Here is a 27,859-nt window from a genome sequence, read left to right as displayed (position 1 = left end):
TCCCTGTACATTTTTTTTTAAAACTGCCTGTGAATCTATAATTATTTCAAAGTAAAAAGCTTTTTAAAAATGCTTCCTAATAATGCCTACCTCCTAGGATTGTGATGAGGATTAAATGAGCATCTAGCACAGTATCTCAAGGGTAGTTAGTGCTCAGTAAAAGTCAGCAGGGATTTTGTATATTAATTGCTGCTTTGCTACTTAATTGGAAGACTATGTCTTAGAAGAGAGATTTAAACTAGAATATAAGTTCCCTGAGAGCAAGGATTTGGGCTGTTTTGTTCACTGTTGCTTTCCTATATCTAGAATAGTGAAGCATGTATAAGATGCTCATTAAATGTGTTGAAGGATGAATGAAAGAGTGATTTTGAAGATACCATGAAGGAAGGTATTTGGCAAATGGAGCAGGAGGGAATAACTTGGTAATATCCAGGGTAGGACACAGATAAAATAGCTAAAATGGCAGTTTGCCTGGACTGCCTCTGAGAGCAAAGGATAGGAAAGATAAGTGAGCTGAGAAGATAAATTTGAACCTTAATGTATCCCTCACTGCCCTAGATGGCATCAGTCTCAGGGGGGTAATTGAGAAGGTAACCGTCCTCCTGTCAAGCCCCATTGGTGGGATTCCTAGTCCTTACCATGCACTCTACTTTTCCAGGGTGCCCAGGTATATCGTGGTCAATGCCCAATGGAACTGTTCCCTACTGCCACGTTCTCCACTTCACTACCTAGTGGCTCTGTTCCATTCAACACTTCCACCAGCTAAAAGAGACCACCACTACCACACTCTCCTCTGCCATTAGTATTACAGGCCCAATTACACCACCAAAAAAAATACTGGCTCTCTCAGGTTAAAGGACCTCTGCGGAAGTGTTTGGGCACAGGGTCTAGGGACTAAGCCAGAGAATTGTTGACTGATACCACTCTGTATTAATCAAAATAGTTTCTGCTGACCCTGACCTAAGCCCCAATACTGGATCCAGGCCCCTCAACCCACTTCTGTCTCAAAGTGAGTTTCCTGCCTATTTGAGCATCCTCCTTCCTTACAAAGCCCCAGTCCCACCACTTGGTAACTGTCAATCAAGAGATGAATGTTTGCTGAGCATCTGCAGGGTGCTGACACACTGGTAGGCAAAATATGAAATATAAGGATGTGTAATGTATAAAACACCCATGTTCAAGATGGTTACAGTTCCATCCAGGCAAACACAAGCAATCAGGAATAACTGTGAAATGCCATTTCTGACTAAAATAGGAGTTCAAAGAAGGGAAGTTTTATATTGTTACATTTCTATAAGTATGAGGAAATAGCAGCCTGGGCAGAGCACACATCTCAGATACATGGGAGGAGGATGATTCAAGAAGCAGTAGGTCATTAGCATAATCAGATGCTAAGAGGAAAGTGACATGGTTCAGTGTTGGACTGAAAAGAAGCCATTTGCCTCCAACCTCATTATATACGAGCATATGGACTCATTAGAAAAAGTAAGATCTGATTTCACTTATTTATTGTGAAACGTATTTATTGAGCATTTAGCACCACTGTGCTAGGTACTGTGGATTAACATAAAATGAAAAAAGCTCGTCTCTACCCTCAGAAGAGTGCTCAGTAGTGGGAAAGAGAGAGATGAGACAAATAATACGAAAGAATGAACTAGGGAGCAAATGGGGGGACACACAGAATGTGAATGGAATATGGAAGTAGGCAAGCAGTACGTGAAAGGAACACCACTGCGTCCCACTTCTAAACCCATCTCCATGACATGATAGATCTTCGTTTCCTCCCAGCCCCTCTGGGAACAGGAGAGCAGATCGAGGAATGGGACCAATTGTCGATATCAGTACATTTTCAATGGGAAATAGCATATACTTGATATTTGTACCCTTTGTTGCTTTCCCAAAGTTTAATTACATTTTCATTTATATTATTAAATATTTAAATTGGCTTTACATGATATTCATTTGCTTCCTGGAAATTCCATAAGTAAGTTCAGCAAATCTGGCATCTCTTATTTTTCTGCAGGTATGGAAATTGTATCAGTCTTATAGGAATCAGGTGCTGGTATGGTGCCAGTGAAATTTCTAGGATCCCAAGTTAAAATGTGGTAGAGAATCAGTATGTTGTATTAATGAGGTTACACTGTATCTAGGAGACCATAAAAGTGAAAAGATACATATATCAAAATCACAAAGTTACATTACATTGAAATTATAGTCTTTTGTTCTCCTTGGAGTTCAGGGTTTCTTTTTTTTTTTTTAATCTTAAATCTGTGAAAGCTTTTAAAAAAACATTGGTGAGAAACTTTATTGCCAATAATGTCAAAAATTAAATCACATCTTCAATTTTATCAGTTTCAAGATGTACTTTAAATATCTAGTGCCTTTTGCTAAATGCTGTTTGTAATTTTATAGACACAATCATGTTCTTTATATTCTTTATACTCTTTGCTAACTTCTTTCCAAAACAGAACACATGCTAAATCCAGGATTAATAAATTAGTCATGCAGTATGATTACAGAAGTGATGGTTAGGCTGCAGTTAAGCCTCTTAAGTATATCCTTAAATATAACACTTACTTTTAAGTAATATAACATTCTCTCTGTCTAGTTAATTTTGTGATAATAACATATTCTAAAATGTAACTCCATGAGGACAGAGATTTTTGTCAGTTTTGGTCCTGTCTGTATCCCTGGAACCTAGCAGAATGCCTGGCGTATAGTAAGCATCCAATAATGTTATTAAATAAATATTGTTAAACAACTGAATTAATGAATTTTCTTTATTCAGAACTTGCTATTCAGAGTCTCCTGTTGATGCTTCAGACACTGGGAATGTGATTATTTCATTTTTTGAGTTGTTCTTTCCTTGAGACAAAGAAAATGCACTAGTCCTTCAAGTGTCAGAAATAAATTGAAGGGCCGGCCCCGTGGCTTAGCGGTTAAGTGCACACGCTCCGCTGCTGGCGGCCCGGGTTCGGATCCCGGGTGCTTACCAACGCACCGCTTGTCCGGCCATGCTGAGGCCGCATCCCACATACAGCAACTAGAAGGATGTGCAGCTATGACATACAACTATCTTCTCGGGCTTTGGGGGAAAAATTAAATAAATAAAAGATTTAAAAAAAAAAAAAGAAATAAATTGAAGACTGGGCACACACCGTGCTTCCAGATAAACTAAATGTAGACTCGCATGGCCACAGTGATAAATGGGACCACCAGGGGGCGCCACTTTGCCCACCTACTGCTGAGCTATAAACTCCTTAATACAAGTCAACTTGATATATGGATAAGCTAGTTTGTGGTGTTACTTGAACCTATGCCATTGTGAAGGTCATAAAAAGCGCCTCCATGACCTTCAAGAGACAGAAAAATTATGAAAATTCATGACAATTGTAGGTGAGTCTGAATAATAACGCTGGAAGAGACAAAAGACGAGAAAATGACCTCTAGACTCTCTATTCCCAGGCATCAACTTTTTGTACCAAACGAACACAAATAGAATCTGTCATTCTGCATCCATAGCAATCAGTTGGCAACTGTTTTCTGGCCTCCATTGGAAGTCAGAGCTCATAAATGGTTCTTAATATACATAAACTATTTTTACTGTATTTGCAGTTCTAGTGTCTCCAGCCTCCTTCCCACAGGCCACTGCAAGGAAAATTCCACTTTCTTGTTTCCCCAACACTTAGAGAAGCTCTGGAGCCCAGTTGTCTGAGTCCGTATCCCAGCTCTGCCACTTACTGGCTATGTGGCCTTGGACAAATTGTTCAACCTCCATCGTTCTCAGATTCCCCAGGTATTAAAAGGGCTAGGATATAATATAATACCTATCATTGTGAAGATTCAATGAGATATTATAGAAGAAGCACTTGGCACATATTGAACTTTCAATAAATACTATCCATTATTACTGGAATCTGCTTGATTTGTGGCAAATTATTCTGTGGTATGTCCAGCACCAGCGTTTGTTGGACTTTTCTTTAAAATTCACATCATCTTAGACATCCTTTCCTTAAAAGAAGTAAGGCAATCCAGACTTAGTATCTGAATGCATTTGGGGTTCTTTACTAGTCAAAGGAAATTTGTGTGACTAATGCCAGAGCGCCACTAACAGACTGTGTTTGATTGGCATATCAAAATGGTTCGTTAGCAATTGTGAGAATTGCTCAAACAATACAACAAAGGATATTAGCAACATCTGGATTTTTCAGGAGAGGGCGAGAGATGGCAGTGGTAGTTGGGTTGTTAATTCCTAAATTAAGTGAATTAACGCAGGTGCTTAGTATCCTGAGTACGGAAACAACCTGAGGCACTTCCCACTTCTCTTTCTCCATTTATAAAATGGGGATTACTGTCTTCTGTGTACCTACTTAATAAGAAAAATTAAATAGAGGCTCTAAGGGGTGGATTTAAATAATCATCATTACTATTAATTTAACCAGTAGAGCAAGCATCAGAGGAGCTGTGGATACTGACACAGGAATGCACAGTCCCCGTTCTGCCTGAGTGGCCTCGCTCTCCCATGCCGCATGGTTGCATGGCCACATTAGGGACCATGGGAGGCACGAGGAGAATCCTCTCCTTAAGGATGTCACAACTTCCCCTATGTAGGAGGCTGCCAGGGGTGTACGCCCAATGCAGCTTACCAATCCTGTGAGAAGCATTTAAAACACCTTTTTATTTTTTTATTTTGTCTTTTTCCAGCTTTATTGAGATATCATTAACATATAATATCGTGTAAGTTTAAGATGTACAACGTGTTGATTTGATACACTTCTATATTGCAGAATGATTACCACCATAGCATTAGCTAAAACCTCCATCACGTCACATAATCACCGTTTCTTTTTTGGGTGAGAACATTTAAGATCTACTCTCTTAGCAACTTGCAAGAATATAATATAGTATTATTAATTATAGTCACCATGCTGTACGTTAGATCCCCAGAACTTATTCATCTTATAACTGGAAGTTTTTACCCTTTGACCAACCTCTCCCCATTTCCCCACCCCCAGCCCCTGGTAACCACCACTCTACTCTCTATAAAACTCTTTTTTAAAGGTCTGTACTAATGTTCCAGTGGGGTGTACTGGACAATTATTTGGGATGTAGGAAGAAAATAGTAAAATTTTTATTTATTTTTAAAAGAAGAAATTAGTCCGTGTTTACTTAATGGTTGGCAGTAGCACATAAATTAGTAGATACGTGATAGATTATTAGATACATGATAGGTAGATAGGTAGGTAGGTAGATAGATAGATAGACAGACAGACATTCCATTATATATATGCTACTTGCTCAGAATGATTTTGGTAATGGTATATGATCAGTAAAGTTTGGAGACACTGCTATAAGCAAATGTATAGATTTCAGCTTGTCAGTTATAGTCCCGTTCTGCATCTTGAAGTTACCCTGGCTCCTTTGCCTTACTGAGTTATTCTCAAATCGTATTTCCTAACAGTTTTAGCGTAGATCAAAACAGATGCCTCACCTCATCTGTTATGAGTAGCTGCCCTCTGATGGGGTAAACTTTTTTCCAAGTTTAAGGGGCCCTTATTTCACTCTTTATCCAAATCATGACTTTGAGCAGATACTCAGCACAACTGGGTGCTCGCACTGGGCGTGTTCACAGATCATCCCTGCACAGCCTGGCTTCCTGCGTTTGAGAACTTCTAGTCCAGAATGCCACCAGGGAGAGAAATGGCTGCAGCAGAAACTGAACTCATGACTAAGCCTGTGGCCTTTCTGATCCAGATATTTCCCCTTTTCTGATCACAAGCAACAGCCTACCAAGTGAAAGTGTTGACCAGAAACCTCCAGAATTTTGGGGTGGGGGCGGGGGAATCCTTTTGCTTCAAGCTTGAATTCTACCTTCTCTGAATCTTCCAGCCTCCAGAGCTTCCTGATCAAGACCAGACCCACTAACGTATATGAGCTATGCTGACCTAGCCTCACCAATCCTGTACCCTTCAGACTATGCTGATTCATGGGACAGGGACGTAATAGAAGCCAAGTCAAGGAAATAGACTCTGTTGTGTCATTTCCTCCTCTCTCAGCTGCCAACCTAGGACATGCCCCATTAGCCATCCTGTACTGTCACACAAATCACCTCTCACCATCCCAACCTATGGAATTTTCCTACTTCCCATAGAAACCACCCTGTTCTCTAATCCAGTTCACAGCCCTGAACTTACTTTTGTCATATAATTTGTCATTATTCTCCCTCGTGGCTCCTAATAGTAATGATAAGAGAGCTAACACATAATGCTTACTGTGTACCAAGCATCCATCTAGCACTTTACGTGTATTAATTCATTTAACCCTCACAACAACCCTCTGAAGTAGTTGCTACTATTATTCCCATTGTACAGATGAAGAAACTAAAGCACAGGGAGATTAAGTAACTTGTCCAAGGTCACACAGCTAATGAATGACAAAAACAGTAAAATGAACCCCTGCAGTCTGGGCCTGAATATCCATATTCTTAATAACTACGTGTATATGACACCACTTCTCATAGTACATTATTTCTTCTCTTGTACAACTACTTAAAAGGCAAAATGTTTTCCTTAACTGTTTCTAAGCGATTCCACTCCCTCCATTTTGGGGAATACCTATTCTTCTGAAATTTCTTTTTACCATCCCAAATATTTCATGATCGTGGGCATTATTCAAATAAACCATCAAAATGCTTTGCTTCCAAATTGTGAGCTTCCATTACCACGCTTTTTACTTAATTTCTACCCTTTCTTTCCATCCCACTGTGTTTCTTTAAACCAGAATCGTGAAGTGGGTATTCCTGCATCCTGGGCTGTCATCTTCAGCTCTTCCTTCATCTTCGAGATTCTTACTTTCCTAAAGGACAATGATTTTGGGATAATTACCCAGCAACCAGTGGTAAAAGTAATTTGAATTTAAATCTCTAAAGTATTCTTAAGTATCTAAGTATTCTTAGTATTCTAAGTATTTCTTTCTTTAGGAATTCATTTAATCCTGCCCCCCTTAATATTTTAGGGAGTATGGTAGGACACAGTAAAGGGAGGGAGAGGGGGATGACTTTGCATCTGATTAAGAAGTGATAGGATTTCTTTCCTTTTAGATTCAGATTTAAAGCTTTTACGCCTTTTGTCTAGTCTTCCCATAGGCTTTGAGGTTTATTCATCTTTAACCAGGAGAGAGATTTTGAATTTTTTTGCTTATTACAGGTAATTGTATTGAAAGAAAATGGAAACATCATTTCATACTTCCTCGTTAATTTTTAAAATGAAAATCAGTCATTCAAATTATCCCTCACCCAACCTTTCTAAATTCTAAGACAAGAAAATTAATGTCAATTAAATATTGGATTAATATTTCTAATTAGGCATATATGTTTTGGCTTACATATTTGACAAAATAATTATACTTTTAAATTTGTTTTTTATAGACCTTACAGTGCTTCTGGGTCCTTGGCACAATGAATTTAGGCACATTTCACAGGGCTTGGTTGTTACTTGTTAAGGTTGTTACTTGATTGTTATGACAAATTGCTTGTCTTTCAATATCTGTTGCCAAGTCACTGGCCAGAAAAGCCACCCCTTATTCTGCCCACTTGTCTTTTGGCGTATGAAACCTTCCCAGTGACCCATTTGATTATGTGATTTACAGATGTGCAATTACAGGTCAGAGTAAACCAGGGGCTGTGTGGCCATGATGCAGCTAACCTATGCGATATTTGCCCAGTGTGTATGTGTGTGAGGTGGAAGTGGGGGCCTGCATGTGGGGTAACGCTCTGAACAAAGTCACATCAAACTACACTTGGTGTTCAGGGAAACCATTTCTCAACCAGTGGCTTTCAAGGGTCAAAGGAAGAGAGCCAACTTAAGGATTTGTGAATGATTTATAGCATTAAAAATGCTTTCTGGGCCGGCCGGGTGGCACAAGCGGTTAAGTGTGCACGCTCCGCTGCGGCGGCCCGGGGTTCACAGGTTCGGATCTGGGGCATGCACTGCTTGTCCAGCCCTGCTGTGGTGGCGTCCCATATAAAGTAGAAGAAGATGGGCACGGATGTTAGCTCAGGGCCTGTCTTCCTCAGAAAAAAGAGGAGGACTGGCATCAGATGTTAGCTCAGAGCTGATCTTCCTCACGCACACAAAAAAATGCTTTCTAAATGGGCTGTATGTTTTATTATGGAGACAGGGGGAATGGGGCATTTTCAGAACATCTATCAAATAGGTAGCAAAATTCCCATGTAAAATTGGGGTTTCTATCAGGGAGAACAACAGATATTAGTGGCATCAGCCCAGTTGCTCAATTACTCAATTACTTGCAGTAATTAAGGAGGGGGCCAGTTTAAATGAAATAAAGGGTTGAATTACAGAATGCTTCCTTTTAAGTCAAAGATGTATTCCTTACATCCTGGCCTGGGGAATGTCCTGCTTTCATGAATGAAGAGCAGAGTCTGAGTTGGCACACCGGAGCCCCAACTGAAGACCCTGCGGGATGCATTTTATGAATTATTTTAAATATTTCTGAAGAATTGCTCTGTATATTATGAATTTGGCTGAACAAATCTGTCCTATAGCTTTCCTCTAGCATAGCCTTTAAACTGACCACCAGGAATTTGGCTTTCAAATTAGTCTAGCCCAAATGTATGATATTTTGGTGTCTTTAAAATTAAAGGAATTAAAAAGCAAAATGCATAATAAGAATGCCAAGATTAATCCTTAAAGTCACGTTAGTCTTCTTTTGAAAAAATTGTCTTTGGTAACATCCGATGAGTTAGATAAACTTGCCAGATGTTCATGGCCCTGAAAATAAATTCACAACACCGAGGCCAATCCAAAACCCAGAGAGTTGGCTAAATAATCCAGTGTAGAAACACTATGGGGCATACACATTCCGATCGGTGCTTTGTCACCTTCACTAGTCACTTCCAATGTAATTAAAACAGCTTTACAATTGAATTCCTAACATAATTGGCAGCGCATTGCCAGGACTCTGAGGCTGCTTCGAGATGCAGTTAGAGTGAGGCTAAGTCAGGTGAGTGTCGGGAATTATTAGTAGATGTGGGTGAGCCCCTGAAAATGAGCAGTTACCATCCTATGTCACGTTTCTCATCTCTTTTGCAACAGGGCTATATAAAAGAAAAGTGGAGGGGTGTTTCAATGGCCTCGGCTGCCATTTGTGTATGTACCCAAACTTACATGTTATAACCTGATGTATATTCGTGTCTACAGATTACACTTGAAAGGAAACTAATTATGTCAACTTCTGCTGACATTAATCAGTGGGAAATTTTGTAAAGGATTTCAGACCTTTCTCTGCACTCAGTTTTTTCTTTGTAGAATCCATGTACAAGGCATTTTCTTTCCATCTGTTGTGTCTGAGGATCCTACTTGCATGGGAGAGAAAACGCCAATTCAATAGGGTAGATATTTTTTCTTCCTTTCAGACCAAAAGACAGGTTTAGATTTTTTCCCTCAAATATTTTCTTTAAATGTGTTTTTTTTAATCTAAACTCACAGCTGGCGATATTTTTGCTCATATAGAGACCACCTTTTTCTTTCCTTAGTTTCCTCCTGTTCCTTCATGTTCTGTGGGACTGCTGTGGTATCAATCCCAGCTCATAATTATTTGTCTCCCATTTAGCCACAAGGTGTGAATTTGCTAACTGAAGAGGCGTGCTCTGACAGTTAATCTCACTGTATGTCCAGAAGCTGAGCTGCTGTGCTGGATAATTTCCCTCAGGGATTGTTGTGTAGAGTGTGGGGCCATTTGTTGAGCAGTCTGATGCGGAAGAGAAAATGAAACGACCTGGCGGAGAGAAACGAGATCACACAGTGCCTTTCAGAGCAAAAAGGGAGAATCAAAGGATAAGTTCAGGTCCTCTCCAGCTCCCCAAGCACGTTCCTGGGGACTAGGGAATCAGGGATATTTCCTTGTTAGTGTTTTTAGAGAAGTCACTGAGAGAGAGCCCCAAATCAGCAAGTTATGGCAAATTCAGTCATGCCCACAGGCTGTGCTCGGAAATTACCACCAACCCAGAACACTTCTGTCTATGCCTGAGACTTACAAGTTCTTCAAGGGCTACAAAAAATGTTTGGAACCAGAAGAAAAAATATATGTTGATATTGACTCCAAAATCCAAAAAGGTATCTACAAAAATCAAGATTATTAAATGTTTAATTGTGGGGCCGGCCCCCTGGCTTAGCGGTCAAGTGCGCCCGCTCCGCTGCTGGAGGCCCGGGTTCGCATCCTGGGCGCGCACCAACGCACCGCTTCTCCGGCCGTGCTGAGGCCGTGTCCCACATGCAGCAACTAGAAGGATGTGCAACTATGACATACAACTATCTACTGGGGCTTTGGGGGAAAAAAATAAATTAATTAATTAATTTAAAAAAATAAATGTTTAATTGAATGTCTACAAAATATTTAATATCAACTTCATTAAGTGTTCAGTTTAGCCTTCTTAAAAATTACATGTGAAAAGGGGCCGGCCCGGTGGCGAAAGCGGTTAAGTGCGCGCGCTCCGCTGCAGTGGCCCGGGGTTTGCCGGTTCAGATCCCGGGTGCACACGGATGCACTGCTTGGCAAACCATGCTGTGGCGGCGTCCCATATAAAGTGGAGGAAGATGGGCACGGATGTTAGCCCAGGGCCAGTCTTCCTCGGCAAAAATGAGGAGGATTGGCAGAGGTTAGCACAGGGCTGATCTCTTCACAAAAAAAAAATTACGTGTGAAAACAAATTGTGGATTTGATTTTCTCACATTCCAGGATTTTGAGTATGCCAATCACAAATTAAAGGAATTGGACGTAGCCAGTAATTTGAAATGAGAAATTATAAAAATCTTTTCCATTTTTTTATGCAAAAATGTGTATTTTAGGAGGGATGCGAGGGCATCTTAATGTTCTTTGTATGACATGGGTACTAGGACTAAAAAGAGATCCTAGGGCCCGTGAAGGGTTTAAAACAGCCCTGCACCTGTCTGCTCTTCTCCACGTCTGTGATTAGTCCTGGTGATGCAGATCAGCAAAGACTCTAATGAGGAGGACCAGAAGGCAAGACAGGAGAGACGTTCCAGTTTGTTCTTGCTGTATGCTCCCATAGTTGATGTGAAGCGACAAAGGCAGTGGTCTGCTCATGAGGAAATTCACAAGACACCTGTCTATCACTGGAAAGATCATAGGGTGTGTCAGGTTCTGTTGAAGAAGGAGAGTTCATATTAAGTTGGGGAAGCCAAGCCAGCTGGTTAGGGCTTGTTGGTGAAACTCCAGTGTCCCTTATCTGAGTTGTGTTCTCTCCCAACAAGATGACCGGCCCTCATGTGCCCTTGTGTTTAGTCACCTTTTCTCAACTTGACAGATATTTCCACTTTTACAATAGAAAACTTGAAGTGGTAGGGGCAGGAAAGAAGACGGATTATCTGAATTCCATGTGTGATGATCTTTGTCTTGAATTCAGTGTCCTAACTTCTTCAGGCTTTATTTTATTCACTATATGTGGGGCGATGAGTGTTGACTCCCTCCAAAAGACATGATAATTGACATGTCCTTGTAATCCCAACCCCAGCAATAACCACTAATAACAGTTTGGTATGATTCTTGCAGAATTTTTTTCTTTGTATGACGATAGTATAATGATACTTATACTAAAGTTATACTGATTACACTTATACTTGGTATAACGATACTTATACTAAAGTATCGTTAATTTATTTTCTTTTATAAAATGAGATAACAAATAAGGTTTAAAATTTTTTTTCACTTAACAATATATCTTAGATATCTTTGTGTCTCAATACATGTGTACTTATCTCATTCATTTTAATGACCACATGGTATTCCACCACACGGCTGGGCCATAATTGGTTTAACTGCCCTCTGTTGCTGGGCGTTTGGGTTGGCCATTTGACTGTGGTCTTTCGGGGGAATGTACCACGTGCCTAAATAAACCATTATATATTGGCTAGAAATATATACCCTTGGCACCCTTTGTTGGCTTATTCCTTCCCAGGAGCAGAAAAAACCAAGTCTTTCCCTATACTGTTGCTTGTTATTAAATGTAAAACCTATATGTGATTCGTCTTTTATTTATCTCTTTGTCTTTTGTTTCTGCCTTTTCCTCTTATGCAGTCATCTACAGCCAGGGACAAGGATGAACAGGCTCTACCGGTAGGAAGCAGTGGCCCTGTCTGTACCTGTTCATGTGCCTGTGGAGGGTGTGAGGGCAGGGGTGGGAGGAAGACGGGCTCATATGCTCAACAAATTGCCGTCTCCCTTGGAATACTTAAATGGTTTAATTTGCCAGTGTGTGTATATACTGTATCCTACAATTAGTGTCAACTGAATTCTGATATTCACTGACAAATTATTTCTGGGACTAGGTTTCAAAAAGTTCAAGTTCTGTCTTTCATTCGGCATGAACTTTTATAGGAGTTCAAAGAGTGAGATATTTCCAAATTGCATTCCAAGGGATGTTGAGCTGATATTTGGGGACAACATGGGATCAAATGCTTGACATATATTTTCTTTGTGCATCTGCATGCACCTAATTTTTGGTTGGAAATTTCTTTTGGTTCCACCAAAAGAAATGCTGCATGAGACCTATATATTCAATATATACATAATACCCAAATGATTGCTGTAAGTTCTTCTATAGATAGAATCCTTTGCTAATGAAGATCTCCACAGCAGAGTTCTCGCAGTTTCCCAGAATAAGGACCATAGTAACAGTGGTTATGACAAATTATTAACAACACATATTCCAGTTCCTATCCAGTTAACACATCACATTTTGAGTTGTACAGCATGGCAAGGAAATGACCTTCAGAGTTTTACTATCAAAGAGTAATTAGATTTCAACTCTATTCAAGTCTCTTAACCTTGCCCCTAAAATACTTTGAACCTTAATCATCTGAATCAAATGACACAATGCATTAAAAAATGTTACAAATTTTTAAGGCTGAAAGGACTGGTAATGAAGATACATATGACCTCATCCTTCCTCCTATAGTGCTCAGAGCAAAGACTTAGGACATTCATTGAGAGCCCATAGGATGTGCCAGATCCAGTACTGGGCTCAGGATACAGACCCAGTCTCTTACTTTGAGGAGCTCATGGTCTGGCTCACCAGTCATCACCTCTGATTCTTCTCCGAACCCTGTAGAGTTGGGAGTGTAATTTATAATAAAATGTCAACTATAATAAAATCACACTAAGAAATTCAGATTTCTCCATGTATCCAGCACTGACATTTCACCCATACTTCAAGATTACCATGAGTTTCACGTTTGTCTCCAAATGTGCACACCGTGATCGTTAATAATAAGTATTCTACAAAATAAGGGACCTGTGGGCAATAGTTTGGAAACACTGTCCAAGTGAACCAGATTTCTTTAGTGTTATACCTAGTGGTCTAATGTGTATCTTAAAACGCTAAAGCTGGGTTGGTCTAGGATGTAGCACTTTCCAAATGTATTTGATTGTCTCTTATGAGACTTTTCTTGGGAAACCCCCTGGTGGGTATCGAGTGTGATGAAATATTTTGGAAAATGCCGTAATATAGAGGGTTGGAAGACTTAGGGATCACTTTTACCTGATTCCAGAAAAATTTCATGTCGATATTTTGGACCAAATGTTCCATGAGAAATTAATTCCCTCACGTTACATTACCCTCTCTCTTAAATCTGCCTGTCTCTAAAGCTCGGCTGCACCAGAAGCATCTTCCCCTGTGACCCAGCACAAAATCAGCCACAGGGGGAGAAAGCAGTTCCTAGTCAGGATAAAAATCTATCAAAATCCAGAGTTTTTTTTAGATTGTTTGCTTTTCAAGATAAAAGAAAAAGAGTTTGTTGGTAACCTCATCTCTAGAAGTTCATTCTTCCTCTCTTTCCTATCAGTTTCATTTATTTGGCCAAAGGATCATGCAATAGGAGTTTAGGCAAAAGGATCCTCCCTTTGAAGTCAGGAATTTTCTCGGTGGATTCATAATAGGAGGTTCTCTCTCCTCAAATCTCAGTTAATACAGACCATAGGCCTTCATGGATTAGATCTGTGGTCCCCAGGGTAGAGATGAGGTACCCCAGGAGATGTGCAGGATGTTCCTTTGGGGAGCAGGAAGAAAATATTAGCACCTCTATCATTTACTGTCTATATTATTCCTCATGATTTCTACTTTTGCAAATGTTTTATAATGTATATGCTCATATTTTAGTATGTGTGTAGATATAGATACAGATAGAGGTATTGTTATAGATATAGATACAGATGGATACATACTCAAAAATTTTACAGATAGAGTGCATAATCCAAACATTTTAGAGACCACCCACTGGTTCAGAGAACAATTTTTGAGAAAAGCAAACGTGAGATCTGTTCCTCTATCCTCCATTTTTTGTCAGTGTGACTGGACGCCTCATCTCAATTCTCTGAGACAAAGTTTCCTCATCCATCTAAAGGGAATAATAAGAGTATCTAGTTCATAAGGTTCATTTTGAGAATGAGATGAACTAATGGAGGTGAAGCATATGGCACATTGACTAGCATTTACTAAGCTCTTAAAAAAATGGTAGCAATTAATTCATTTAGTAGGAAACAATGTAAGAAAGCCATTCCTTGGGGATTTGAAATGTACTTTGAAAATCTTTGGTTCAGTAGTGTGTGATCACGTGACAGAAACGAGTGACCGCCAGACTAGGTGAGGATTTACCTGTAATGCACTTGCCTTGCGTGTCTGAGGACTAACAGCATCTTTGGTTTCTCTGCTCAGCCTAAGCCACGTCTGCAGCGAGGAGGAAGTTCTGCCTCCCTCCACAACAGTCTCATGAGAAACAGCATCTTCCAGCTCATGATCCACACCCTTGACCCACTTGCTGAAGGTAAGCATCGGGCTGTAGTTTGGGAGCTCATTTGGGGGGAAAGAGGATGTAAAAAGGCTTCTCTTCATAAAACTTGTTTCCATTTCCGTCACACGAGCCTGCCAATGTCCTCTTGTTTAGCCTCTGCCAGAGGAAGCTCTGGCCCTTTGGCATGTTTCATCTGCAACAGCTCAGTTCATGATCAGAGATTTTTGTACCGGGGTAGGATCTGAGGTCCCTTTGCTGATTCTGTCTTTTGATGTCTCCTGCATGAATACAGTTTGTTATGTGGTAGAGAAGACAAAAAAGTTTCTCTCCCTTCCAGCTAGAGTGACAATTCTCTTTCATCGTCTTTCCTCAGTTTCAAAATGAAGTTGTTTATGAAGATAAATGTGCATCTTTAAAAAACAAAAAAAGAGAGAAAAGAACTCCATGACTTAGGATGGCCATGAGTAGTTTTGGGAATGACGTTAAACATTGATATTGTACCAATTCTTTGGCTGTTGGAGGGGGGGAGGTGAGCTTCTTAGCATCCAAAAAGCACTATCTGAGAGAACTGCTTAGGATCAGTTGTGAAGACTGAAAAGGCCTGGTTGACCTCCTGGGGTAATCGTAGGAACCATCACAGAGAATCCAGTATTCTGTTCTTCCAGTTTTACTCATTCCCAATGGAGCCAGATACATCATGTTTCTTAAACCGCATAAGTATCCTAAAAAATTAATTTTTCAAGTAAAGAGATATCTGATATGTCAAATAAATATCAGAGTTAGGCCACTAGCAAGGGCTTCAAATATAACCAAGTCTGTTCTCCCTTCATCCCTGGACCTTATAATTGAGTCTGATGTTACATGGGGGCTAAGAGCCTGGGAAACAGGTCTCTGCCACTGAATGAGCGCATGGAAAGAGATTGTCAAATCATGCCACATAAATCAGAGCTCTTACCCAATATAAATCTCTGGTAAACGATTTCAAGGGTTTAGGCCATCAAGAGATTCAGATGAAGTAAGAAGTCTCTGGGACCTCAAGGGCAGCTCCCCAGGTTCTGTGTTTCCCTCACTGGACACACACCTTTCACCCAGAATAATAAGTGAGGACCACTGGTCACGTGTCATTGCGGAGCATCTCTCTTATGAAACATCTCTGTCTTATGCTCCAGAGAGTTGGATCGCTGACATGATGTTTTCCAAGGAGCTCTCCATAGATCCTGGGTTCTTTACTTGGGGTACTCCTTAGCCAGGAGCATTCTAAATATCATTACTCTATTGACCCAGAGGTCCACTTGACAAGGGAGTTAGACCTGGTCACTAACCTTCTTTTCCTTCCCCTGGGGTACGCCCCCAGAGAAGAGAGTGAAGGGATGGCGGGCCAGCTTCCTCCCAGCCACTGAGCAGCTGTGTGACTTCGGGCAAGTGAGAGTCTCTTCTGGTTTCTTCATCTATAGTAATAGTTTGTCTAGCATGTTATAATTGACAAAGCCTTTTCACACCTGTGAATTCACACTTTATAATAAAACTTCATAGTCAACATTTTTATTCTAATTTCATAAAATATTGTCCCACCAAAATAGATCTCAGATTTATCTACTTCTCTCCCGGCAAGCCATCTTCGTCGCCCCCTAGCTGGTCTTCCACTTCCTCCATTGCCTCCTCCTTTGTGTATTTTCCACACAGCAACTCAAGTAATCATCTTAAAAAGCAAATCAAATTATGTCACTCCTACTTATAACCTGCAGTGGCTTCCCATGGCTTTTAGGAACATTGTGAAATACTAACCATGGTCCTCATGATCTGCCTCTTTCTCCAAACTCAATTTGACTCACTTGGCTTTACCAGACAGAGGCCTTTCTGACCTCAGACAGGTACTTCTTTCCTGCCTCAGGGTCTTTGCATAGGCTGTTCCCTCCCACTCAGAATACCTTTCTTTCCCCCACCCACTTCCACTTTTCCCTGCTTCATTCCTGCCCTTTCTTTAGCACTCTGTCTAAGTGACACTTCCGAAACGTACAGTATAAGTCAGGCCCAATCTTCACCTCTCAACACATTCTTGAATTTTTCTTTATTGCTCACATTACAATTTGTGTGACTATTTGTTTACTGCCTGTCTCCCTCAGGATACAGTAAGTATCTAGAGAGCAGGGGCTCTATTTTATTCACTAGTTGTCCCCAAGGTTAGCAGAGAACGTGGCATATAGTAGCTGCTAAGGCTCACAGAGATTAAGCAACTTGGCCAGAGTCATAACTTTTGACCTGATATTCACACAATTTCCAAGCCCTGTAAAGCCCCAGGTTTAAGATTGTATCTTGGTTATTTTGAGCCACCATCTTCTCCATCCCATCACCCTGAAGGGTCATGTGAGAGAAGAAAAGAACTATTTTATCTGCCCCAACTCGATTATGAGCAGGAGACTGAGTATATTTGTTTCTGGCAAGGCAGTGTTGTGTAGTAATTAAGAGGACAGACTCCGGAGCCAGACCGCAGATCTTAGCTCTGCATTGACTAGCTGTGTGACCTTGGACAAGTTACTTAACCTCTCTGTACCTTAGTTTCCTCATCTTAAAATCAGGATGATATATAATGATGTCTACATCATAAAGTTGTTGTAAGGATTAAAGGAATGAATATACGTAAAGCATTTAATACATTGCCTAGCAGATCAGAAGTACCATATTGTTGTTAGTGCTGTCAAGTCAGTTCCCACTCCTAGCGACCCTGTGCATAGCAGAGCAGAACCCTGCTGGTCTTTTTGCACCATCCTCTCACCTTCTGGCGCTGTATCAGACAGTGCTCCACTGTTATTCATAAGGTTTTCATGGCCAATTTCTTCAGAAGTGGGCGGCCAGGTCCTTCTTCCTACTCTGCCTTAGTCTGGAAGCTCCACCGAAACCTGTCCACCCTGGGCGACCTCGCTGGTATTTGAAATCCCAGTGGCATAGCTTTCAACACCACAGCAACAGCAGCCACCACAGCATGATAACTGACAGACAAATGGTGTGGTTCCCTCACCAGGAAACAAAGCCCGCCACAGCGGTGAGAGTCCCAATCTTAACCAGTAGCCAGGGCTGGCTAAGTACCGTATACAGGTTTGGAATTATTCTGTTTCAGTACTTTGAGAAATAATGTAGCACATGATGTTTTAAAATTCAAAGTATTCAAAAGGCTATGATGAAAAAAATGAGTCTTCTTCTCCATCAACCTCCCAATTTTCTCTAGTCTCCCAATTCTCCCAGAGGAAATCATAGCTACCAATTTCTTGAGGCTCATTCCAGAGATGTTCTATGCATATACAACTGTGTGTGTCTGTGCGTGCGTGTGTGTGTGTGTGTGTGTGTGTGTGTGTGTGTGTGTCTGCCCACAGGTCTCAGCAATCTAAATTTCTCTGGTTTTTGTTTGGGGCGTTCAGTTTCTGGTAGGACTTGTTTTTGTCTTTTTTATTTGGTGCGGGAAGTTACGCTTTGTTCCTATGAGATAAGAGAAAAGGAATCTGGGTTGTCTCGGAGTTGGACCATCAGTGATTTTCCAAAACACCTGGCCCTTGTGGGGCTGGGCTGCAATTCAAGTATTTGTTCCTGCTTTAGCGAGCTGTGCCTTCCGAATCTGTATGCCTCCTTTCAAGGTGAACGCTCTCCCCGAAAGACGTGGAGTGCTCCAGCGGTGTGAGTCTGCGAATGTGGAGAGCCATAATCAGTGCTGGACTCGAGTGATTAGAAAATATGGAAAGCACTTCAATGCTTTAAAATTGCTCCATAGCACACGGCCAAGAAAACAGATTGCTCTGGTATTTTTCCCCCGAAACTCACAATCATTCCCTGTTCCAAGAACAGCCAAAAAAATTAACCCACAGCTCTCAGAAGTAGTCATCTCTCTTTTAGTTTGCATCTAATCACTTGAATTCACACGTCCTCATGCCCAACTGTCACCTTTTAACAATATGGAGCATGCTGGTTACATCACCAAGTGGACAGCGTGGACACTGCATAGCTTCCCTGTTGCCCCAAAGGACCTTCCTTGATCTCGCTGGTGTCCACCTCGCTGAGTAGGGCATTGGCACCACGTGGCGTACAGTCAGCGTTTGCGAAGGGAAGTTTTCAACTTCATTTGAAAACATCATCTAGGACAGATGGCCTATGGAAAGACAGTTCCCTTTGTCTCATCTGTGCCACTCAGGTGTTTGTGTCTTCCAACATCCAGTGATTGAGCCCTTGCTAAAAGCTTTAATTGGTGGTTGGTTCGGTCTCTGAGCCTGAGTCACAGGATCTAGCATGTCCATGTTCCAGCTGTCTATCGATATGTAACAAAGCACCCAAGACTTAGTGGCTTAAAACAACCGCCATATTACTATTGCTCATGATTTCATGGAGAAGGAATTTGGGCAGGGAACAGCAGAGTGATTATTCTGTTCCATTCTGTACCAATGGAGGTCTTTGGTGTTATTCAGCTAGTAGATGGGCAGGTTAAAAGGTCCAAAAGGCACTCACTCACACATCTGGCACCTTCAAAGGCAAGGCTGGACCCCTCTGACTCTCCACGTTGTGTCGGGGCCTTTCCACAGGGTTGGGCTTCTCACATGGTGGCTAAGCTTCCAAGAGCAAACTATCCAAGAGGCCCAGGTGGAAGCTGCCAGGCTTCCAGTGACCTAGCCTGGGAAGTCCCAGAGCATCACTTCTACTGCATTCTATCAGGCAAGAAGTCACAAAGGCCAGCCCAGGCTGAAGGGGAGGAGGAGGAGACGCCACCTGTCAGTGGGAAGATACCAAAGAATTTGAAACCACCTTTTATCTAACCCAGTCTGATTGGTTCATCTGTTCATTGTTCACTGGTGTGCTCTGGGAAGACCACGCTGTGTGCAAGGGACAAAGCCATAGCCTGCCTGCCTCGGATGAAGGTTTAGTCCAAATGAGGCTGAGCAGTGCCTTTTGAGAGCCACAAAGTTCTGAACAGGACATTGTTCATGAAAAGAAGGCGTCTGCTTAAGGCCCTTATAAATGGTTGGAATAAAGGTTTTGTCTCTGTCATAGAAAAGCCCTGGAGAACTAGAATTATCAGTCTCTGAGGTCACAACATGGCTGTCTAAATTGATCTTTCTATTAAATTCAGCATCCCATATTGATTTTAACATTTTCTCTAAATAAACAAGGATGCTAGATGTAGCACTTTTGGAGTGAGAAGTAGCATCTACTATCAATTTGTCTAATAATAGTACCACCAACTAATATTGGCAGAGTGTTGACTATAGGCCGGCACTGTGCTGAGAGCTCTACGTAACCCATCTCACTTACTCCTTACACCGGCGCTACTCCCTCATTCAGAGAAGGACACCAATGTGTAAAGAGGCTGTGTCCTGCCTCACCAAGTGACACAGGAAGTAAATGGCAGAGCCAGAACTTGAACCTATATCTGCCTCGCTCAAAGTCTGGGTTTGTAGTTCTTGTGCTACTCTGCTGCCTTGTGTAACCTCGTGTCCAACTCAGTGGGCCTTGTTGTCCTAGTGTAGACACCAGCCTAAATACCAGGAGTTCTGACCTATCCCTGGACCATACCGATTATGTGTGAAATGTGAATTTCCCATACATAAGCCTTTGCAGCAGGGCCTGCCTTAGCCTTAGCTCCTCCCATCACATCCCCCACACCTTGAGCTACAGCCGCACTCGTGAGATCCCAGCACACCTTGCTCTCGTCACTCAGCTTTTGTTCAAGCACATGAAATTACTGTTGACCTACCTGTCTAGGATGACGGGGGTACTATCCTACACAGGAAAAGGAACCTCATAGCCAACTCTAAGAGAGCCCAATGACTGGGTGATGCCAATAGAGAGATTGATGTGGGGACAGGACAGGCAGAATGGCAGTAGCTGGCCATGCAGCAATCAGCCCACCTGGGTTCAAATCCTGGGTTCAGCCTCTTGCTCTGAGGCCTGGAACAAGCTTCTCAGCCTCATTGGGCCTCAGTTTTTCCACCTGTAAAGTGGGATGATGATAGCACCCCAGCATAAGTTTATGATTACTATTACTCAACCTTTTAGGGCCTTGGTTTCTTTGTCTGTAAAGAGGAATAACGATAGTTCCACTATCAGACGCTTATGGTGAGTAATCAATACAATAATACCCAAAAAGCATATATTTAGTGCTTGGTGACTATTGGCAATAATTTTTCAGTTAAAATTGTGTTCAGTATCATATAATAGATTCCAACTGCAGTGGCTTAACTTAATAGTTTTTTTTTTTGAAAGACTTTATTTTTTAAAGCAGTTTTAATTTAACAAAAAATTGAGAGGAAGGTACGGAGATTTCCCATGTACCCCCTGCCCCCACACATGCATAGCCTCCCCCATCATCAACATCACTCATCAGAATGGTACATTTTTTGCCGAGGATGAACCTACATTGACAGATCATAATCACCTAAAATCCATAGTTTACTTTTGGTGTTATACATTCTGTGGGTTTGGAAAAACCAATATAATGGCATATATCCATCATTATAATATCATACAGAGTATTTTCACTGCCCTAAAAATCCTCTGTGCTCCACCTACTCATCCCTCCCCCATAACCCCCAAACCTCTGGCAACCACTGATATTTTTACTGTCTCCATAGTTTTGCCTTTTCCAAAACATCATGTACTTGGAATCAGTATGAAGCCTTTTCAGATGGGCCTTAATCATTTTTTTAGGAGTTTATTTCTCTTCTTTAACCGGATGCCCAACAGTAAGCAGTCCAAGGCTGGTAGCACAGCTCCACCCTGCCATGAGGGACCCAGTCTCCAGTTTTCTCATTCTTCCATCCAGAGCGTGTCTCTCTCATCATCATCCTCATAGAATGGCAGCTACTTGCCCTCCCTCCCCACATCATATCCGTATTCTGGAAAGGAAGAAGGGGGAAGGAGAAGACAGTGCAGCTGTCTTTTTTTTCATCAGAAAATGCTTATGTTCCCAGAAGCAGACTTCCATTGACGTCACATGGGCTAGAACGGGGCTATGCGACCCTTGACTTCTAAAGGAGCCAGCACTGAGCAGTCTGCTCTCCCAACATGGAACTCCATGGTAGACCCCAGTTGAAGGTCAAATGTGTTTCCCTCCTTCTTCCCATCACTAGTAACCCTCCCTGTCTTCTCAGGTTCTTGATTTACAGAGAAGAGATATGATGTTCTCCTTCCTCCCTTTTAAAGGGCTCTCTGTTGGCCCATGAGTCCAACTTTTTCACAGTGGCCCTGAATCCTCCCCCAGAAAAGGCATGCCCAAAACTTGTCCTCTGAGAATGCTGGTTTCCCTAAAACATAAGTGAAATCATATCCCAACTCTGCTCAAAACCATCTCACCAACAGGGGGCTTAAAAGCCCTAAGGCCCCCTATGACCTGCCTCTACTTTCCTCTCTATGTCTCTTCCCTCTTCCCTTCCTCTCTGCCCTCCTCTCTTCCTCTCTCTCTCTGCCCTACTCCCCTCCTCTCCTCCTTTCTCTCAGCCCTTCTCTCCTTCCTCTCACATGTCATTCCCTTTGCTCCACTTCTCTGGCTTCTTTGCAGCTCCTTCTCACAAACTCTAAGCACACTCCTGCCTCAGGGCCTTTGCACATGTTCCCTCTTGCCCCAGCCACCCAATGGCTCCTGCCTTCCCTCCCTTCAAGTCAGCCTTCATATGTCACCTGATCAGAGGGGCCTTACTCAATCAGCCCTTGAAAAATAGCAAAATTAAAACAATGATAATCAATCAGAGTTCTGGATCTTCCTTGCCCTGTTCTATATTTCTCCTAACACTTATCACCATGAATATATTGATTTGTTGTGTACTGCATCTCTCTACCCTTATATCACCAACAAGACAGGACATGGGGCAGGCTCTACTCTATCTCCAGGGCCCAGCACATAGGGACCCCAAGACATATTTGTTGAATAGATTGAATGAGTGCTTGCTTTTATAATTTTTCTGCTGGAGAACTGTATGTCTCAAGCCATATAGATTGTCTTAGCCCATTCTCCACCAAAGGGCTCTTTGGTTGTGACCAACAAAGTCCTGTTCAGTTGATGGCTGTCTCTGCAGCAGGGAATAGCAGTCATGCCTGCCGTGGCCGCCATTGTATCCCCAACCTCTAGCATGGCACTGATGTGAGTAGATGCTCGTCAGTATGTGCTGGATGACTGAGTAACTCTCCCTCTAGTTCTGGAGTTATGGCTGTGGTGAGAAGTGTTTGTTCTCTGCCTCTCGCCTTCTTGATAAGTTCTTCACTTCTTCCTCTTTGCTTTCCAAACTCTTTGTTCTTCTCTTACTTCCTTTCCTTTTCTTCCCTTTGATATACTGTTGGTTCTTTCATTAGTGCATTCCATGGGCCTAATTTTATATGTTCAAAGAATTACCATCACTTGCAAGATTCTAAAAAGTTTATTGTTTTAACCATTCGTTCGTTTTACAAATTCAAACACCTGTAAAATAGCATCTACCACATAATTTAGTATTAAGTTGTGTTTGAGAAGGAAACTGCAAAAGAAGGTCCTCATTGAATTTCTATGGATTCTTAGAGTCTCTTCTACAGTTCTAGTAATTTCTCCTTCCTTGTGGAACTTCAAATTTTGGTTCACATGTTTTTATTATAAAACAATTTTATTATTAATAGCAAAATTTAACAAATAAGCCACCTGATACCTTAGAAATACAAAAGCAGGAATAATACTTGCCTAGTGAGCCTGTAATTGAACTGAAGGATTATTTACCTACAGAGATTGAGACAGTTTAGAACAGCAGGTTGCCACACCTGATATGTATTTCCCTTGAGGCTGTTTTTCATGACAAAATCTTCAGAATCCTGTAAGGAGACGTCTGAAAATAACACCGTACTTATAGTATGAAATCTGCCTTAGTTACTGTTAGAAAGACAGGCAGCTTTTCCCCGTGGTAAATTCACTTCACGTAATCAGTCAGTCTCTGCTGCTGTCACTTTCCAGCCAAGACATTTATATTCCATTCATTCAGATTGGTTGAGGGAGTGTCCTGGGAGCATGTCTCCCGCCTTTCTGAAGGACAGTTTTGCCCCCTCATTTCCCTCTCGGGGAGCTATTGTGACATCCTGATGCCATCTCTCTCACTGCTTTATCAGTCTGGCTCAGACAATGGGAGGTGAGCAGGTGGCTTCAGTGACCTGAATTCCAGGACACCTTGATTGTAAAAGCCTCACGAATGAGCACCAAATATCTATTTCTTCACCATCTTCCCTGTACCCTAGATCATGAGTTTTCAAACCTTTTTTTATTAACGGCAGAACCCTTTGTTCAAAGGAATTCCCACAGGGAAGAGTAATATTTTTAAATTGTTAGAACTATTAAGAGTTCACTCATGTCAAATCCTTTATCAATGTGCCCGATTCAATGGCCTTCCTCTTAGACCAGCAATGACAAACGTAACAGAAATAAAGACCCCACTTACCAATGCAACAAGACCATAAAGTCCCAAGGATTAACCCAAAGGAAATGCTTAAGCACTTTATAGCAAAAACAATAATCATTTCTGAAGAACATAGAAGATCTAAATAAATATTGGTATATTATAAAGATATCAGTTCTCCCTAAATTAAACTCTAAATGCAGCTCAACCCTAATTGAAATTCCAAAAAGATACTTCATGACAATTCATAACTTAATTTGTAAATTTACAATGACTAAGCAAGAAGAGCAAAGACACTTTTCACCAAAAAGAACAAAAAGGGAAAATACGCCCACTAGAGATCAAGATGTGTCATACAGCAGCAGCTTTTGGATGCTCTGGTTGAAGTATCTGGGAGGAAGGGGAAGACGCTGGACTGGCAGCAGCTGGGGTCTCCCTGGAGGCAGCCTCTGAGGAATAGGAATAAGTTGTGAGCACCACTGTCCTGTGGAATCTGTTAACTGCTCTTGGTGAAGCACCGTGGAGGATAGGAGAAGGGCTTCCTGGAGCACTGGAATCACCTATTTGAAGGAACAGGCTCTCATTCCCGAAGCAGTCAACCCACACATTTGTGGACACAATATCACATCATGGCAAGTGCAGATGAATAAACCAAATTGGGAAACCACGCTGGTGCGCATACAGCGCTAAGCATGACAGGCACGGAGTAAACACTCAATGCAGGTGAGCTCTGCTTGCCAGATCTTGAGCAAGGTCATCTCAGGGCAGGGTTCCTAGAGAAAGTGAGCTTTGAGAGTGGTTCTCGAAGGAGGTGAGGAGCATAGGCGGGCACAAAAGAAGATGCAGGAGTTCAAGCATTGGAACTGGCTGGCTCAGGGAGATCCAGAACTATGTATTGTTGGCCCAACCAAAATGGCAGCTGCTTCGAGATGAGCAGGCAGATGGCTGTTCACACGCTGAACTAACATTCTAGCAGTCTCTCCTGTCAAGGGCATTTGGGGGGGTGAGGGGGTGTGTGATTTAAGTGTAGGAAGCTAGGTCCTAAGAGATGATGAAGAGAGAAAACAAAAGAGTGGAACTTCTTAAGTGCCTGCCCTGTGCCCACCACTGATAGTCATTTCGTAATTCTCTCAGCAGTGGCTATGGGAATTATTGTGTGTTTTACCTCTGAGGAAACTGAGGTTCAGAGAGGTGACATTACTTGCTCGTCATCACCCAGCTCCTAAGTTTGACTTCAGAGCCTGAACACTTTCCACTCACACAAGACTCTCATCTATAGCCATACATGTCCATCTTCTGTACACATAGCCATGCATCTCTCTATTTTGTAAAAGCATTCCAATTCTTGAACATATACATTTAGTGTTAACTTGAAGCTGACACTAAGATTAAACTTTCACTTGCTTGCTGGGTTTTCTTTTTTTCTCACCAAACAGCAGAACTTGTTATTTCCCCAGCTTCTATTTTTAAAAATAGCTTCAATATGAGCTTTCATAAATTGTTATTTGATCCCAGAAGAAAGTCATTTTCATGTCTAGTTCGTTCAAATGTGGAGAAGTTGTCCCTGAAAGGCAATATTGTAACCTTTCTTTCTATCCCAAATTGTAGATCAGTTTAAATTAGCAAGAAAGATGTTTGCATGCCGCCTCAGCTGGGAAGTGGATAGGCAACGGGAGAAAAATAGAATCCAACCTCCTGGCCACGTTTTTAATAAGATGACAGTAGTTTAAATGCCTGGATAGAGGAAGCCAGATATTTATGCCTCTCACAGAGCAAACGCAGGGACACGTTAAACAGCTCCTCTCTTTGGGGAATAGTAAAACATTACTCTTATTTTAGAATGTCAATGATGGTCAAAACTGAATCTCTTTTTGTGTTGTACGCATTATAAATAAATTTAATTTGGGGTGTGACGGGAATGTGAATGGTCTTACTGAAATAAATGTTTTTGAGTATGGGAATGGGTTCTCTCTCTCTCTTTCTCTCTCTCCATTAAGAAGGTTTGCTTTAAAGTAAAGACCACAAAAGTATGTGTCAAAAAAAGTGAATTTGATGGCATTTGGGTGTAGACATAGCACGAAGAAGGAAAAAGACAGTGAAGCATCCGTAAAGTTACAGCTTCATCTTTGTTCTCTTGAGCAAAAGATGCAGTTAGGACTCTTCAGAGGGGAGGACTCAGAGTTCCCACAGATAAAAAGCCACTGTCACAGGTATGATTATGTGAGGGACCAGGGGATGGGGGCAGTCATTGAAGGTCAAAAGGCACCTTCATTTTACCAACGACTGCCCATTCAAAATGTGTGTTGATGTATAAATATCAGCTGTGAGACGAGGGCGTTCAAAGGTGTTTTCTCCCAAGTAAAACACTAAAGATGCCTCTGCTTGTTTAATAGATGGTAGGGCCTTGCTTAGTGGGCTGCAGAGGGATGCTTTGCATTCCGTGTGCGAGTCTCCTCTGATAGTAGCCAAAGCTCCTCCTAGTTTGACTCGCACATCTGGGATTTGCACTATGCCGTGCACGCTCCTCTGGATGTTGATCAGATTGTAAACGCAAATCTTCAAGCCTCTGTTGGTGTCCATTCCTCTCCTGACCTCACAATATCAGATCCACCACATCTGGTCTCTTCGCCTCCGCTATCAAAAAGAATTCCCTCACCTACACCAAACTGTCCTTTACAGGTTGTCTTGGGGCTCAAATGAGACTATATGATGTGTGCACATGCGCACATACACAAGCTTATACTCACACTCATGCTTGTGAAGAGTCAAGCAGCATTGCTGTTTATATAAAGCTTATGGGTCTACATCAGATTGGTTTCTTATTATTGTGTGTGGATTCATGTATTCATTCATTCATTCACAAAACACATTCCTATTGCAAGCTGGTGTGAGTGGGAACCCCATTGGGAACCCTTACTGTAGATAAGTCTCTGGAGGAACATCAGCCTGTGCTTGCCCCCGACTAATTAACTTCCTGAAAACCAGTTTAAATGCTGTTGTTGAATCTGAGCTTTCGAAACACAGCTGCAGCAACCTGTGTGGCTACTTCTGTGGCAATGATTTCTCTCTTCAACTTCCCAGGGTGTCAGCACATAATCCCAGATAACCAATAGTGAAGGTAGCTTCGCTTCAACTGTAAGGCCTTTAAGCCAGAACAGCCATCACCGGCGGGAGTTAAAAATCATAGTGAGTCAATCTCATTCCAGAAAACTGTTTATGATGAAAATTCCCTTCTGCCATGTCTGAAACAAACTTTATCCAGTTATTCGTCTCCCTTTCCATGCACCATATTTCCATTCATGACAATAGATCATGCAGAGTTTCCTATCTAGAAAAAGTTACAGATTCTTTTCTTAACCTCAGGACTGTACCCCATCTTCTTAATGCCAGTGAAGATTAGAAGGTGAGGAGCTGAACTTTGGAGCTTAAAGGTAGTATCATGCAATACCCCTGTTTGGATAGGCTCTGTCCCCTGCTGGGTGTGTTCTTGGTAGCCTCTTCATATCACACTCATAGTGTAGTTAAACAGACACACTTTGGAGCCAGCTACCTTGGTTCGAATCCCCGTTCTGCCACTTACTAGCTGTGTGACCTTGGATGAGTTATTTAACTTTTCTCTAACTCAACGTCCTCTTTCGTAAAATAGGGAAG

The 27,859-nt window shown here is 41.7% G+C and overlaps 1 protein-coding gene across 3 annotated transcripts in view; it reads left to right on the top strand.

Moving 5' to 3' along the window:
- SLC24A2 (solute carrier family 24 member 2) overlaps positions 1-27,859 on the top strand; it is a 244,763-nt gene that overhangs the window by 134,066 nt on the left and 82,838 nt on the right. For all 3 annotated transcript variants that reach the window (XM_087444672.1, XM_087444671.1, XM_087444670.1), the window contains exon 3: positions 14,750-14,858. In XM_087444672.1, coding sequence (XP_087300798.1) covers positions 14,750-14,858 — 109 coding nt within the window. The remainder of the gene's footprint in view (positions 1-14,749; positions 14,859-27,859) is intronic.

Source organism: Ceratotherium simum, chromosome 20 (genome assembly GCF_057802395.1).
Source record: "Ceratotherium simum simum isolate JZ-2026a chromosome 20, ASM5780239v1, whole genome shotgun sequence".
Taxonomy (NCBI): Eukaryota; Metazoa; Chordata; class Mammalia; order Perissodactyla; family Rhinocerotidae; genus Ceratotherium; species Ceratotherium simum.
The sequence above is the reverse complement of the archived record's forward strand: the minus strand, read 5'-3'. Positions and strand labels throughout refer to the sequence as shown.